The sequence below is a fragment of the Branchiostoma lanceolatum genome, chromosome 11 (assembly GCF_035083965.1).
Source record: "Branchiostoma lanceolatum isolate klBraLanc5 chromosome 11, klBraLanc5.hap2, whole genome shotgun sequence".
In the NCBI taxonomy this organism is placed as follows: domain Eukaryota; kingdom Metazoa; phylum Chordata; class Leptocardii; order Amphioxiformes; family Branchiostomatidae; genus Branchiostoma; species Branchiostoma lanceolatum.
This window is the reverse complement of record NC_089732.1, coordinates 4,570,140-4,585,835: the sequence shown is the minus strand read 5'-3', so window position 1 is coordinate 4,585,835 and position 15,696 is coordinate 4,570,140. Positions and strand designations below refer to the sequence as shown.

Here is a 15,696-nt window from a genome sequence, read left to right as displayed (position 1 = left end):
TCGGCATCGAAGTCTTTGAACCTTTGCTTTGTTGTGTCTGACATGGTTTCTTTATTTATTATCCTAAAGTTTAGCGGGCAACCTGGAAGTTAACGAGTCAAATTGACCATGGCTGTAACCGGGCGTGGAGCCAATTCTATGAAATCATCTAACAGTGATATAGATGGGGCCATGTTGATTTGATTTTATGGATGACATCCTCTGGGAACCAAAACTGATGCGAGCGTGCAAATAAAAATTAAAAAAAAAACTTTAAAATAAATTGCCTTCATTATGAAATCCAAGTGGTCAGGAAGGTTGAAGAAATGACGAAACAGACAGGGAATGGTATACCAAAGAATGGATTCTTTATTTTTGGTCTTTTACACCTTCTTCTTTGAGTTTGTCATTCTAGACATTAGTATCCGTTTTCCGAAATATCTTTTTGCAATATACGGCATATATTTGCTTATTTCATAGCCGCTTTCAACGATTTACAGTATGGTGGAACCTTTTTGTTTCGGGTGGAAATGGATGAAAATTGATGCGCACGCGAATGTCATCCATATAATCAAATCAACATGGCCTACACAAGGCCGTGAAGACACAGAACTGGCACGAGACCGGATGAGACTGCTGTCCTATTTTCAGGAAGAAAGGAAAATATCGTCTCAAATGTCCAACAACAGCTTCTAAATGTAGCTGCTGGCATGATAGGGTAAACTTGATATGTAGCATAACAAACATGTGTTAATGTGTGTGCTTATCAGTGCATACACTGAGTGACAGACTGACTTACGCATGAGCTGTGACAGTAGGAATGTGAACGCATGCGCATTGTCTGGCTTGCCGGGCGGATAGTAGCCTGGTTACCCTACTCTCCAAGCAGAGGTTGGTGGAGAAGCTTAAGATTGTGACATTTGGTCGGTGGAAAGAAAACGGGACGAATGAGAAGAAGGTCACAGTCGTTCCCATCAACCTCTGCTTGGAGAGTATGGTTACATAGCCCGCACACGGTATCCATCCGCATTTAGCTACCTGGTCCCTATCCAAGGACCCGTTGTCGACGGGTACTGGATAGGGCTACCACTGAGAGAAAATAGGGATGGATACCATCCTCCACACTTCAATGTCGAGAAGAGCAGGAGTTATCCGGTGTGCTTGGCTGAAAACGCGAGCCGGTCCGTAGCAAAGCCACATTGCGCTGTCATAGCCTCCTTCACGGTCACAGTTATAGCCTCTTCCACGGGTGCAGACTAGACACAGCCTTACGGCATAAGAACCTGGCCCATACGTTGAAAATTGTGAATCAGCAATAAATACCAGCGCTCGTGGAAGGCCGTGAAGGAGGCTAGCACTGACAGCTATCGTCTCAAGCACTACTCTTCGAGTTCTACGTGATCCTTTTTTAATCTAAAAGGCTATTTCAAAGGGCATGTTGATAAAAAAGTATTCTTACTCTTGTACAAATCTCTAATCCGCCCACACTTGGAATACGGGGCACCAGTGTGGTCACCATACTCGTGGAAACTAGCTTTTGAGCTCGAACAGGTTCAAAAGAGGGCAACAAAACGTGTCCCTGGTCTCAGGAATACGACGTATGAGGAGAGACTTAGAGTGTTGGACTTACCAACTCTAGTCTACAGACGTATTAGGGGAGACTTGATCAACACATACAAGTTCATCCATGGAGTGTATGACTTGGAAAGCCCTTTTGACTTGATCGAGGAAACTAGAACTAGAGGACACAGTTTACGTATAAAGAGGAAAACATCTAAATCCAACAGAAGAGCACACTTCTTCAGCGTCCGGGTGATCCCCTGGTGGAATAGCCTACCCGAGACAGTAGTGGTTTCTCCCAGCATAAACTGTTTCAAGGAGAGGCTGGACAGGCTCATGCGGAAACACAAGGTGTACTTTGACTTCCGAGCTCTAGACAACCCCCACAAACTGGAAATGACTGTGACATAAAAGTGAAGAGCGGCCTAAAATGGAACCAGCCGATTCCTACCTGGCCGAAGAAACTCTACTCTACTCTACTCTACTTTATCCCCCGGTAAAGGCAATGCAGGACGTTGAATTTGATGGAAAGAAATAAGAGAATAGACAAAAGAGAATGGAAGAAGATACATTGTAGAAAATAAGAGAAAGGAAAATGAGAGTTTGAACATACATACAACGTAACCAATCTAGCATGAACATTTATAACTATATCTCCAGTATCAATTATGTATTATCTTCAATTAGACTCACGGTACATTATCTACAGGGATCAGTGTGTGCCGGTATAGAATTCGAATATGGGAGGGTGTTCTCGAACAACTATATATTGTAACGCTAACGTTTCACATACTAGATATCAAATGAAAGCCATTTCATCACGTTTTCTCGATCTTATTATAGCAATCATAAGTGACAAAGGCATGTAGGCAGATGTGGACTGATGTGGAATTACATGTACATCTTTATCGAGGACAAAAAACGGTCAAAAGCTTATGTTAGCGCATGCGCAGTTATGAATATGCGAGTCACCGTTCTTTCCAGCGACTATGACGTCACAAAACTTTAGAGCAACCAATGTCAGTTTTGTTGATGTGCACATTTTGCCTCAGCTCCGACAAATCTTTGCTCTATTCTGGTTTTTACCAGACATTTTGTGCGAAATTTTGGTTGCGAGAATTCCTGACCAAGTCAAGAAAGCTTAAGTGTGTTTTATTTGCCCAAATCGTACTTGTACGAAACGTAAAAATGCCTTTCAGAGGAACCGGGTTCATTCAGCCCTTACCAATGGCGCTGTTGGCGACGGCCACAGTGGCCACGATGCTGTGGGTAGTATTCACCGATGGTAAGTTGGCCTCGCTAGCTGCAGTATTTCTTCTTCTTCTTCTTGTTCTTCTTCTTCTTCTTCTTAATGCTCACAGTCAATTTGCTGACTATTATAGCATATATTATGATGTTTCGAGAGCGTAGCGTTTAATGACCCAGGTTGTGTTCCGAACCTCCCTAAACATCCCAATCTAAAATTATATTTCATCTATACACGATATTCTGATGGTTTTCTAAATCTCTTGAATATTTCTTCTTTCCCTGTAACTTGTGTCATGCTCGGTAGCATATCAGGACGATCTCAATCTTCACGATACAAAACTTTTCCTTTGGCCTTTAGATTGAGGGGACGTTTATACAATCACAGACGAACGACAACTTTGCGAGCTAGAAGCTGGCTGCTTACGTTCCTGTAGTTTGAAACATTTCTCCCTTGTAGCAAGAAAAGATCTCAGCTAATTGACGGTTTTTCCCCACATGTTTGACACAGATAAGAAAAATGCAAAGAAGACGAAAGATGCCTCCCGCCCGCGGAGTCCGAGAACCATGATGTTCCCCAAAGTATCCTTCCGCGATTTCGCCGACGACGCTAAGGTCTACCATGAGAAGGAGGACTTTGAGGTCATCGTTTTGGAGAAGTGGGTCGACAAGTACGACGGACCCTCATCGGGTAAGTCAGTACAAGAAATATACATAGTCTCAAAGATATAGGTTAAGATTGGGTAAATGTGATGTAAACACTGTATGGAAGACATGGTTTTTGTAGTCCGTGCCTTTCGTTACAATGTTGTGCGTTCTAGAACAATGTTTTCTGGTTGTACGATAGTTGAAAACGTTACGTACAGAGAGAAATCGTCTTGTATGAATTTCGTAACGCTACGATCTCACTCTCAATGTGTCTTCTAAGTGAAAAGGGATACCCTCGTCGTTCAAACTTGGTTTTCCTTTCTTCCTGAATTTCTATGGTTTGTATAGAACGTCTAAACGTATGCGCTGAATAAAGTGTTCTGCGCATGGTCTGACCGAGGAAACCCTGTCTGTTTCAGCCTACTCTCGTCCTCGCTTCCCGACGGAAAGTCGGAGCTGGCCCACGACACCGGTAGCCCAACCCTACCGCCCCGCGGCCCGACAGCACCGCCCCCGCCAGCCTGACCGCCGTCTGCCGGTCAAGTTCAACCCCGTCGCCACCAGAGGCACCGGCTCAATCTTTGGGGATGCTGGCTTCTTTGCCTCCACCGAGGCCATGGGCGACGTCTACAGAGACAAAGTTGTAGACCGCACTATTGTCCACCGTGCAGATTCGGCAGAGTTTCTGCGTCGTGCTGAAAGTGAAGCTAAAGTTGAAGCCGGCGACAACTCGCGCCATTCCGAGTCGGAGAAACAGGAGTACTACGACGCCCCCGGGGTGCCCTTGTGGATGCTGGAAGACCTATACCACGATGCGAGAGGCGTGCCTATGATGAGTCTAACCGGAGACACCTTCTATGACGAGACCGACGCTATCGAGTTCTTCGACACCGAGGGACTGTCTATGTGGAAGCTACGGGACATCACGAAGTGGTTGGAAGACGACCCGCTGCCACACATCCCCAAGCCCTCGGTCCAGGGACAACAGCTCGGCCCTGTTCAGGAGCTAAAGCGACCACATGTCCTGCTGATGGCGGTCCTGATGTTTGTTCTTCACGAGTTCAGCGTCTCCGTGTCCAGCTTTGCCAATCTGCTGATCATGAGTTTCGGAAGGTCGCTAGCAGAGGCCAGGAGGAGCGTGGTGTCAGCTCTGGAGTACTGCAGGTCTCAGTACAACTTCATGATGATATGGCTGCAAGAGTCGCTAGGAGGCGCAAGGAAGAAGGCGGTGTCAGCTCTGGAGTACTGCAGGTTTCAGTTCAGGACCATCCTGATGAGAAGGCTGCGTGAGTCGCTAGGACGCGTCAGGGAAAACCTGGTATCAGCTCTGGAGTACTGGAAGTATCAGTTCAGCTTCGCCATCTTCCTCGGCTACCTTCTGATCTACGGCCTATCTAAGTTGCTAGGAGGCAGTCGCGTAGTTTTATCCCTCCGGTACTACATCAGGAGCCTCCAGCTTGTTGCCGGCAGAATCACAGATCTGCTGAAGCGTCCATTCCGCCGCTAAGCACAAACTTGTCACCCGTGAACTTATCCTTCACGGTATCTGCTAGATTTGTATCTAGATGTCGGGTTTTCCGCAATGTTTTTTTTTTTTTAAGTTTTGTTTATGTACATCATGTAGGGTGTACAAAAAGTGACAAATAACTTTGGTTGAACGTTATTGCCAAAGAAAAAAAATCCATATAGAAATAGGATCGCACCGTGAGCTGCTGAAGCGTCCATTCCACCGCTAGAAAGAACCAGTCTCCCGACAGGACTGATGCAATTTGTATCTTCGGGACTGTATCGGTGTTCTTTCTACAGCCGTCAGGACTGGAATACTGGTGTAATTCTCTTACAGGGTGATAAAAAAGATTAAAAACATTGGCAGAAAGGCAGTTTTAAGTCAATGCCAATGATATAAAAATGACAGAAATATCTTTTTTTAAACATGGGAACCTGTAATAGGTCCATTCCACCGCTAGAAACGAACGAGACTCCCGACAGGACTGACGCCGCTGAGTGTCTTCGGGACTGCCTCGGTGTTCTTAGTACAGCCGCCAGGACTGGATCACTGGTTACGGTATGATTCTCTTATTGGGTGAGAAAATGTGTAAAAACATTGGCAGAATGTAGTCAATGCCGATGAAATAAAAATGATAAAGATTATACAAAATAATGGAACCCGTCTTGGGGTCCTATCTGAAAAAAATCAGGACAATGTATTAGAGTATAGGGCATTTACACACTGATATAGTCAACATGTGCAACATCATACTTTGTATTTTCTTTCGATTGTAGACATTGTCTTATTACAACAGGTCTCCGTCAAAATGTGTGCCACATGTATGCTTAATTCTGAATATAAAGGCACCAAGGTTTAAAAGATTCGCAAAACAAGAACATTGTCAATGTACATGTACTGCTGGACTTGGGAATGTGTTTGATACACTTAATCGGTACTAGCTAGTGCCCATTACATAATGTTGTATATATTTCAGTGACAACCAGTCTTACTGTATTTTGTTACTGTTACTAATGTGCAGTTTAACAAATCTTTGATCAATACTGTTACCTCTGGACAGTAGGGGGATAATGGCCAAGTATTATTTCACACTTGATGCACTCATGCGTGCTTGAATTGTTTTATTAAAAAGCTACTATTGTTGATGAACCCTTTGGTCTTTGTAGTCTTTTTGGATCACTTAACATAGACTGATAGAGTGTCTACTTAGCATACAAAGTGAAGAACACAGAAAGACAAAAAGGATTCATTTCAAATGTTGCTGAATATTTGTATCATATCTCATTATTCAATGTTTTTCAACAGCAACAACATCAAATTTTCATTAATTCTTTACATCTATGTGTTCCTGATTTGATCAAACATTCTTGTACCAACACAGCATTCATGTATAATATCGTCTATTTCAGAAAAAAAAGCAAGCTAATGCATGCATACTACAAGTAGTATAAATATGCGTAGCATAAGAGGTCATGATCACACATACACTGCATTGGTCTTGACTACCAGAGATCGCAAGTCAGTCATCTCATCTCCAAGCCGCTATTACGGGGTAACCATTGTCTTTATACTATTTCATGTCCTGGTTTCTTCAATACAGTACAGAGAAAATAATGTGAAATTTTGCTTGGAGACTGGAAGATATACCTAATACCAAGTACTGATTGTTCCACAAGTTATCCCTGATGTAATTAATGTTAGAGTGATATAAAAAATTGAGCCTGACAAATATGATTTTTTTTCTGCTCCAAAAATATGTCAGAAATCTTCGAAAACAAGATCATAGTTTATCTATGTGGAAAAAGAAAGCAAGTAAGTACTAATGTTATCAATCAAGTCACAAGAAAGAAAAGATTATTAGAGACGCCTTGAACCTTAAGAAGACTTTAAGTCTTAATTTGTATCTCAAGACCAAAAAGTGACAGGAAAAACTGTACCAGTGGCAAATACTGAAACACCAGACCAATTGCATACAAGTTACAATATATCCTCCAATGTATGCATCCACAGAACAGCGAAAAAAGTTGGTGTTCAGATACAGTTTTTGGTGTCCAGCACAGAACATGGGTATCCAAAGACTCCAAAATGGCATGTGGAACACTGGTAAGCTGAGGTTTCAACTCAAAACCGTATGATCGGGAAACAGCGTAGCTTATCTACATGACTGCTGCATGAGAAATAGTTCAGTACATGTCAATGGTACAAGTTTCTCCTGTTCCTAAGTTCTGTACAATTGCACCACAGTAGGCTGCTGCAGCATATCCACACAACCACACCTGGTCTAGGGACCAGTAAGGGCATGGTCACATACGTCGTATGATTGTCGTACTGATGGCATTCTTGTCGACAAGCATTAGCGGTGAGGTAGCTGCCTAACTACTCTCCCTTCTGCTTCAGTCGTGCCGCCTCGATGGTCTCAAACGTGGGCAGACCGGCAGGCAGGTTCAGGAGGTCATACTCATCAGAGATGATGTGCTCCGAACCCTCTGAAGTCAAAAAGGAGATTATTCATTATCAACTGATTTTCATTTGATGCAAGCTATACAAATACTGTTGGATTACAATGACCATGGTTAAGTCATAGTTCAAAACTAACCTACAGCATTACCTGGTTTAACAGTCTTAATCAAGAATGGCAGAATCTGCCAAGTCCGTGGGCTGCCTCTGAGTACTGTGTGAGCTGCAAAGTTCTTGCAATTGTGATATCCCGATAAAATGCTTAATTTGTAAGATTCTGCATCAAACCTATCTATCTTCTCCTGTAACCTTTTACCTCTCCCTGTAACCAATAGAGAATTGGTAGCCAAACAGCTACCTCGGTGTGCTAAAGGTTAAACCTTGACATCTGAAGTGCAAGCATGTCAAACTCTTGCAAGACAAGACCAACAGATGATGAACTGGATAGTGAAGTGAATTGACAGTAGACTTACCCCTCATGCGTTGTATCATGGTTCCGTATGCCATGTCATACTGGTAAGCCAGGATGAATGTTAGCGGGAACAGTGGGAGGATGGGGGTTGGAGTTTTCCTCTTCAAGGTTCTGAAACGGTAGCAAAATAGATACAATACCCACTAACAGCCTGCCACTGACCAACCCCTTCCCCCCAATGATCTACAGTCACTTAATAATAATTCAGCAAAAAGTCCCTCCCATCGTTCTCCAGTAATCACGATGACAAACAAAATAAACACCAAAGACCAAACCGACAAGTTACACCTTCTACAGTAAAACTAGGTCGGGCAACCGCCTGACTCAGGCAACCCCCTCCAGTCACAAGCCACATTAAAACAGTTCCGTCCATATTTAAATAGTTCTGTCCTCAGCAACCTTTTTTTCCTCAGTCCCTTGAGTGGTTGCTGAATCCAGTGAAGTTGTATTGTATCTAAACCTCATGTTAACTCATTTGCAAGGACTGCAAAAGACACGCTCAATGGACAAACTAAATTCTGTCTTGTCTTTGTCCAAAGAAGAACACTTACGCTCCGAGACCACCGACTGCGACAAGAGCGTAGAAAGCGCCGTAGTAGTTGAGTCTTTCCCGGGCGCCACTGATCTGCATGGCCATCATCCGCTCCCGCATCTGGTTCTGCATCTGGAGCTGCCGTTCCAACTAAAATCATAGATTGTAACATTATCAGGATATTTGATTACAAATTCTTGCCTGAAGCTAAGATCTACTAACATAATTCCAGGGTACGTAATTCCGCCACCCTAAAAAGATATGTCCAAACAGATTTGCATTAATATAAAGACTAGGATACTAGGAGGGAGTTTGTAATTATAAGGACGAGGAGAAACAAAATAACGATGTATAAGATAAGTAGTGGTAGGAAATTTAAAGAGAACTAAACTAGCCAATGTTTATAACTACTGTACATTGATGATGAGCGGCAATACATTATTTTTGCAAAATTTTGACATGGCAGTAGCCTGAGAATGTAGAATTGTTTTGCTACTAAAATCTTACAAGAGGGGTCTTTAGATTAGTTGAATATGAAAACACACACCTGCATTTTCATGGTGTTCAGCTGAAATTCCTGCATCTTGGCCAGGTTGTCATCCATGGCTTTTCCCACGATGGACCCCATGACTCTTTGTGATGTCGTTGATCTTCTTGTTGATTATTGTAATAAAGAAAAAAACATGAGTAGACTAAACAATATAAATCACAAACCAAACATCAGGTGAATTCATTTATTCTTTCGATATGATGCTGATTGCTGACAGTTAATATCTGGACTAATACATGGTGTCATCCATATCTTTACAACACACACGGTTGTCATCAGAACTTTGAATCTCCCAAGGAGGTTTAAGTCTGTCTTGAATCACCTTCGGCTTGAGGAATCTTAAATGTACAGCATGTGAGAAGGGACCACATAAAACAAAACAAACCGATCCGTACTAAACATATAACGTTACCTATACTGCCACCTACCTGAATATAAACTTCTTGCTGCCGCCGTAACACTGGATAAAGTCACTTCTTTGCTGGCACTTCCGTTTTCTTAAAACAGACGGACACAGACACACAAACAACTGCCAAGTGCGTAGAGGTCAGAAAACTAACCACTAGGTCATTGACCTTTGGAATCCTCCACTAAAAAGATATGTTTAAGTTTTAATTACCCTTAAAATAGAACATAAACAATTTATGGACAAGTCCCTGTACAATGAAATCATTATGATTCAATAGTGATTATTGAATTATCATAATGAAGCGAGATGAATATGGCTATCATCCAATTAAAGTGCAAATTAACACCCCTAATTTGTATTAGTTTAGCCTGAATTTTTCCCGCTGTGCGCATGCTCGTCTGATCAGAGAAGACAAGATGGCGGAGAAACAAAAAATCTCCGTCGTCTGTCCATAATTTTCTCTTTTCTGTGAGAATGTGGGCTTCAGCGGCGCTGTTGTAGCATAGGGATCCAGAGAAAACATGGTGCTAAGGATCTTCCATACCTTTGTGGCAATTTTCGGCGCGATCTTCGTCAGAAATTGCGGTAAGTTTCTGTCCTACTACACAATGAGAAATTCGTCTTTGTGGTATGTTTACTTTGTGCAATTAAGTTTAACATAAAACCACCTGTGTTCCGATAATTTGATATTCAGCGGACGTTTGTTTGTATTTTGGACATTCTAGATGAAAGAGGGGGATGAAATACGCAACCACAGTGCCAGTAACATAGATAGGATGTTACGATTGAATTTCTTGCTTTTGCTGTAAATACAGTGTAATCAATAGATAACAAAGGTTACGCAATCTTGGATGGAGGTGAGGGCTTGAATTACACTTAATTTTACGAGGAAGCAGATTTTCTAGTGCACTTGTTCTAGTACTGTAGTAGTACTTGTCCAACCTGCAATTGCATATAATTATAGCACTAGTAAAATTATGTGAGTAGATTTTGATTGTTAACATTAACTTATGAGTGAAGTTTGATTTGTGTGTTTAACACAGAAACAACAGACGTTTTCTGCTACCGTTTAGTCACTGACAAAAATTAGTGGATGCTACCTGAAATGTCTGACCGCTTCCAAATTCATCCAGTTGCTGTAGTAACTGTTTTTTTTTAAAAACTTATTACCTGGATGTCTATCCTTCTTTTTTTTCTTCATCAATGCACCCACTTACCGCCTCCTTGTAGCCTCCCAAGTTCAAGGAGGCGGTGCTCCTCAGAGGACAATAAAAGTGCAGCGCACTCCCCTGGGCACCTTACCCCAACAAGAGGGGTGTTGCCCAGTACCCAAACAAGATCAAGATCAAGAAGATATCAGAGCACATTTGGAAAATTTGGTTCCAACAGGGAGAAAGAAAGTCATGTTGAATGGTTGACCCAACATTTTGATTTTTGTCCTACAGCAGGAGAGCCTCTGACCCAGCCTGCTGTGTCTGTGACAGTCAGCGAGGTGACGACGTCATCAGCGGTCCTGTCCTGGGACTCCCACAGCCGTGAGGTCACCAAGTGTAGCCTCATCTACTGGGAGGACAGGGCGGGTCAAACGTCAGAGGTCAACCTGGTGGAGGTCGACCTGGAGAGGAATGGGACCTTCCTGCTGACCCCGCTGGACAGGAACTGCTCGTATCGGGCTCAGTTCAAGTGTTTTGTGGGAGAAACGAAATACGGGGAGTCTGAAAAGATTCTCTTTGCCACGGGTGAGAGACTTTAATCTCCATTGATATTACTCCGCCAGGTTACATAAATCCGCCACCTTGAAAAACACTGGGTTTGAACTTTGAGAGATCTCTAGTGCAGCACCCCCCAGGTTTGCACAGTTTAGATAATCATATGTAGGAGTGTATTATACTGGGCGACGTTGGGTTGGAGATCTGTTTGGGCGTGGCAGAACTATGTACCCTGGTGGAATTATGTTAGTAAATATTAATCCATGTTTTATCACATTTATGCCTACTAGTAAGCTTGTATACGCATTTTAATGGAGGAAGTTTTGTCTGAATCGGGTTGTTTCTGTGTTGCTGGTGACACGAATGATATGACATCGCCGCTGTTGTACACAGAATCTAGTGAAGATGTTGTCAGCACATTTATGCCACATTCCAACTCCAAGCCACCAATCACAGAAGAGAATACAGCAGAAGACAACGGTTCGACTCCTTCTCTTTCCAGGTGCGTTGTATTTGATTTACAAAAGACCTTTTCTGTTAGCCCTATCTGCATAAGGCTCAGTGCCTGTGACTGTCATTGCTTAAGCCCCTGTCACACAGTTGGTGAGCTTCGGCCGTAATTGTTGATTGGAAGAAGGTTGCCAAATTAAAAAATTGCTAGAGACTTTTCACCTGAAATTTACCTTATCATATTGGGCAGGGTTTCGGGTACATCAAAACATCAGCTAATCTCTAAATATTGCGTAATGGTCAAGAGAACACTGGGTCTATCACTGCCGAAAATGTGTGAGTTTAAAAGAGTTTGCAGACTTGTCGGCTGATCAATTTTCCTGCTGTGCTGGGCTTAAGACAATTCTGAATGGAAATCATTTAAACTAACTTCTTTTATTCAATAGGGACATCCTTTTAGGCTGCTTCCTCGGTCTTCTTGGTATCGCCATCTTAGTATCCCTGCAAATCCTCATCTTTCGCCACTGGAGGAGATACATCATGTATGGCAGAAGATTTGCCAGGTATGTTTATGTGACATTCTTAGTCATGACTTGTATGTGCAACTTAGGTAATTCAGGCACACAAGTTTTTGGGGTCGATTCGGGGCTGGGTGTGAGGAGCTTTGGGCTGCTCAAATGGAGTTTTCCTGCTAGAAAACGCTACTTGAGTGGCCTAGGGTTCTCCTTGCACACAGTCAACTCAAAAATGCTTGTGTAAACTCAGCCTCTGTCTGTTGGCCACAGAGTCAATGGTTTATACAGTCAAACCTGTACAAGTAAGGACCACCTGGCCATTGTAGTCAGTTTTTTGGTCTGTTTAGATTATTATTTTACCCATTGACCCAGGCATTAAGTTTCCAGTCTTTGGAGGCCGCCTGTCTACTGACAACACTCTTTTTGAGTCCCTTGTGTAGACAGCTTTGACTATACACAAGTACTTGATTTCTTGATTACTATAAGATGATGAAGATCTAGATGAGTAACACCAGTAATTTCTTTCATAATGATATGCGTTGTACTTTGTGCTTATGAGACTATTTGCCCTGTAAATGTGCATGAGCATCTGTGTTCATGTTCTGTGTCTCCTTATTGGTTAAAGATCCTCTCTCAGTGTCGCAGTAGCCAATCACAGGCCATCTTCTTTTTCCTCTTTCAGAATGCGTGAGGAAGACAGAGATGAGATCCCCAACTTCAACATAGGTTAATTAAGGACACATCGATCTGAGAGTGCATATACATACTACTAATCTTATTAACCGTACCTGTTTTCATATTCACAACATGCTGCTACATATACAACCTTTCTGTCTGAAGAAATTTTCAAAGGCTAAAGTTGAAATTAACATACAATGTACCTCACTTAAAGCTACAAACTTCTAATTCTATTCCTAGGCCACATTTACATGTACGTTCTATAGTCATCCGATCTCCAATGCAGTGTCTACCATTTTTAGCCACATGAAAACAATATGGGGTTGTGAATTGGGCCAATACCATAGATAGACAATGAACAATGATCATGAGCACCATAACCTCATGTGCACTAATGACTTTAGCCTCTCAGGTAGGCTGCAAAACCTTTGTTTGCTTTATACATAGTTAACCGAGGGGGGAAAAGAAGACAGGAAGATAAGATAACAATGCAGGTTCATCTCATACTCGTGTTCTACCAAAATTTGAAGGTCAAGGTAAACTTAGTTTATTACACTGAATGAACTGAATTATAGTTATGTGATCAATGGTTGGTATAGAGGAATGTAATTAATGCTTACTTGCCAAGGTACATGTAAATTCTATGAAAGAAAACAATCGGACATTCTTAGGCAGTGTTTATATATGGTGCTGATAGAAAAGTTAAGTTCGAAAGGAGCCAATATGCTGGTTAGCTCTGTGAAGCAAAAATTTATGCTTTTATGACTTGCTGATACTGATAGAAAATAATACATGTATATTTTGCACTGAAGTTTCATTACATGTTTGCATAATGTTTTTGTAATTCATATCAAAGTATTACTTTTTAATTTTGTATTGTGAGGTGCTTTTGCCCTCTGTTTCATCACAAATATGTTGTTGTAGCTGCCATAAAAGATATATAGAGCCGTTTTCTAAAGTTTGCTTTCTATGTTTTATGTTAAGCCATTTTAATTTTTTTTATTTTCATTTTACTTTCAAACTAACAATGCTTTTGTCAACGTTTTTGAGATGATTGTTTGAGTTGTGGCTTGAGGTGATTATGTTTTTGTAGGGCACATAAGGACAGGATTTCTCAATTGAATTGACTGTAAAATAAGATAGAAGAGGCATTGACATATGTAGCTGTATAAAGAGAAAGACAGCAATTATATACACTGTAAATACCAAAGCTATGCACCCGTTAAAAGACACTAGAAAATCAACTGTATAAAATATAAAGTGTTGAAGAACACTGTTCGCATACCATATCTCATATCACATATAGTAAGTTTCAGCCTGTTTGCAAAATGCATGTTAGACTAAATGTCAACAGTTATACCTTAAGAAATGCTTGTTGTAATAAACCACATGTAGGGATGGGAGTTGCCACATGCAATGGTAGGTTTAATCTTGAAATATGTAATTACTCCACCGGGCATTGTACACTCATTGTTAAAAGTCATAACATGGACCCCTCTTGTTTCCCATATTTGTTGACAGTGATGTGTGCATTATGTATACGACTGCACCTGTTTCTGGTAGCACTTGATATCAAACTTTCATTTCCTGATATATGCTTCTTTTGCAGTAAGAAATGCTCATGTGCCTTGTGCCTACTTTGATTCATCTGCTGTGCTTTGAATACATGTAAATAGCCAGTTTGCACATCATTCTTACCTGTTGACACTGAAAAATCATCTAAAAAACTGATGTATTTCATGTGATGTTTGTTCCATAGTCATTCAACATTCCATGTGTGTGTTGTTGTTTTGTGGTGCCCCAATTTTCTCAGTAAGTTTTTCTCTGTGGTTCGTTCCATTCTAACATGCAGGGAGGAACAGGAAATTAGAAATTCTCATAGATATGAAGATTCCAAAAAACAAACTGAAAGCTGGATGTGCCAAAATTTATGGAAGGGTTCAGAACATTCTTCTGTCTTCCTCACCTTAGTCTACAGGGCGGCGAGCCGTTACAGGAGCTTGATTGAATTCAGGCTATCCCCACCTTAGAATAGTATAATCTTATGGGACGTTTCACCAAAGTTGTGTGTAAAGCCTTGTACTAAAAATAGACCTTATTCTGTGAAATGCCAGTACTGTTTGGGCCAATTCTACATATGTACATGTAAGTTTTGTATGGCTTTAGAAAGCCTCCTTGGCAGACTTTATGAGTCTGGCTTTTTTCTAATGGTGTATCAGTTCTATTGCATTTGGCATCAGAAAAAAGTCAGGCTTGTAGAGCCTGCTAAGAGCTGTTCTACTATTGAATAACTTGTCACATATCCACATGTATCCTGCTTGCAGACTTCTGTCTATGATTAGTATGAACCAGAAACACTGGCACAAATATAGTTTGCAACTAGATGATGAAGCCATGACATCACAACAACATGTTCATGCTATTGTACAGATAGAGCACACAATAAAGTTATGTTTCCATCTTGAGTTCTGGTTTTTGTTTTGTTTCTGCTCTGTAAGAAACTAAGAAACCCTCCAGATGTTTGACATGTGTGTCATATCAGTAATCTCAATGGTGATTGTTTTGAAAAATGGTTTGTCTAGCTTGGTGGTTATGGCTTTTTTTGTAGATGCTAAACCATACAGCTAGTAGTACAGTAGGATTGCCCACCCTGACATCACCCATTGTCCACCAAAATGTCTCTATGTGTGTGTATGGGTGAGTGTGTGTGTGTGTATGGGTACGGGTAAGTGTGTGTGTGTGCGTGTGTGTATGGGAGTGTGTGTACTAGCTAGCCTACCAAAGCACCTATACTCCCTCTTCCAACAAAGGTACCCAAGCTAAAAAAAAGAGGGCATGTTTTGAGATGGCTTGTCTTCTTGCTGTTGATGTGATGCATGGTCACCATCTTTACTCCAAAGTACCAGTGCCAAAGGTTTGTCAGTGTGAGCGCCTTTGGCAACAGGTACTTCAGAGTTCAGCAGGTGGAACACTGAAGACTTCAAG

The 15,696-nt window shown here is 41.6% G+C and overlaps 3 protein-coding genes across 5 annotated transcripts; 2 read left to right on the top strand and 1 right to left on the bottom strand.

Annotated features, from left to right (window-relative positions):
- Positions 1 to 2,766: 2,766 nt before the first annotated feature.
- On the top strand, positions 2,767 to 4,939 carry LOC136445138 (uncharacterized). The gene is made up of 3 exons (XM_066442999.1): positions 2,767 to 2,824; positions 3,296 to 3,475; positions 3,852 to 4,939. The coding sequence occupies exons 1-3, from the start codon at positions 2,767 to 2,769 to the stop codon at positions 4,937 to 4,939; spliced, it is 1,326 nt and encodes a 441-aa protein (XP_066299096.1).
- Positions 4,940 to 6,184: 1,245 nt separating this feature from the next.
- Positions 6,185 to 9,513, bottom strand: LOC136445325 (plasminogen receptor (KT)-like). 2 transcript variants are annotated; one of them, XM_066443279.1, is made up of 5 exons: positions 9,379 to 9,513; positions 8,948 to 9,053; positions 8,420 to 8,550; positions 7,870 to 7,979; positions 6,185 to 7,425 (listed from the first exon to the last, which is right to left on the bottom strand). In XM_066443279.1, the coding sequence occupies exons 2-5, from the start codon at positions 9,026 to 9,028 to the stop codon at positions 7,316 to 7,318; spliced, it is 432 nt and encodes a 143-aa protein (XP_066299376.1). In that variant the 5' UTR covers positions 9,029 to 9,053; positions 9,379 to 9,513; the 3' UTR covers positions 6,185 to 7,315. The 2 variants fall into 2 exon arrangements, with proteins under 2 accessions (XP_066299376.1, XP_066299375.1); XM_066443278.1 differs by having other exon boundaries at positions 8,948 to 9,050.
- A 222-nt stretch (positions 9,514 to 9,735) lies between these two features.
- LOC136445324 (uncharacterized) lies at positions 9,736 to 15,176 on the top strand. Of its 2 annotated transcripts, none has more exons than XM_066443277.1 (5): positions 9,736 to 9,944; positions 10,808 to 11,098; positions 11,462 to 11,570; positions 11,965 to 12,081; positions 12,716 to 15,176. In XM_066443277.1, exons 1-5 carry the CDS (start codon positions 9,881 to 9,883, stop codon positions 12,762 to 12,764), a joined length of 630 nt encoding a protein of 209 aa, XP_066299374.1. In that variant the 5' UTR covers positions 9,736 to 9,880; the 3' UTR covers positions 12,765 to 15,176. The 2 variants fall into 2 exon arrangements, with proteins under 2 accessions (XP_066299374.1, XP_066299373.1); XM_066443276.1 differs by having other exon boundaries at positions 10,805 to 11,098.
- Positions 15,177 to 15,696: the final 520 nt, after the last annotated feature.

What these genes read in the sequence shown, in the direction of transcription:
- LOC136445138 (XM_066442999.1), top strand. Translation starts at nt 2,767, where the DNA reads ATGGCGCTGTTGGCGACGGCCACAGTGGCCACGATGCTGTGGGTAGTA. An exon ending in GTGGGTAGTATTCACCGATG is followed by an intron (nt 2,825 to 3,295) that starts GTAAGTTGGCCT and finishes TGTTTGACACAG; the next exon opens with ATAAGAAAAATGCAAAGAAG. An exon ending in GTACGACGGACCCTCATCGG is followed by an intron (nt 3,476 to 3,851) that starts GTAAGTCAGTAC and finishes TGTCTGTTTCAG; the next exon opens with CCTACTCTCGTCCTCGCTTC.
- LOC136445325 (XM_066443279.1), bottom strand. Translation starts at nt 9,028, where the DNA reads ATGGGGTCCATCGTGGGAAAAGCCATGGATGACAACCTGGCCAAGATG. An exon ending in GCAGTCGGTGGTCTCGGAGC is followed by an intron (nt 7,980 to 8,419) that starts GTAAGTGTTCTT and finishes CTACCGTTTCAG; the next exon opens with AACCTTGAAGAGGAAAACTC. An exon ending in CATGATACAACGCATGAGGG is followed by an intron (nt 7,426 to 7,869) that starts GTAAGTCTACTG and finishes TTTTGACTTCAG; the next exon opens with AGGGTTCGGAGCACATCATC.
- LOC136445324 (XM_066443276.1), top strand. Translation starts at nt 9,881, where the DNA reads ATGGTGCTAAGGATCTTCCATACCTTTGTGGCAATTTTCGGCGCGATC. An exon ending in GATCTTCGTCAGAAATTGCG is followed by an intron (nt 9,945 to 10,804) that starts GTAAGTTTCTGT and finishes TTTGTCCTACAG; the next exon opens with CAGGAGAGCCTCTGACCCAG. An exon ending in AAAGATTCTCTTTGCCACGG is followed by an intron (nt 11,099 to 11,461) that starts GTGAGAGACTTT and finishes TGTTGTACACAG; the next exon opens with AATCTAGTGAAGATGTTGTC.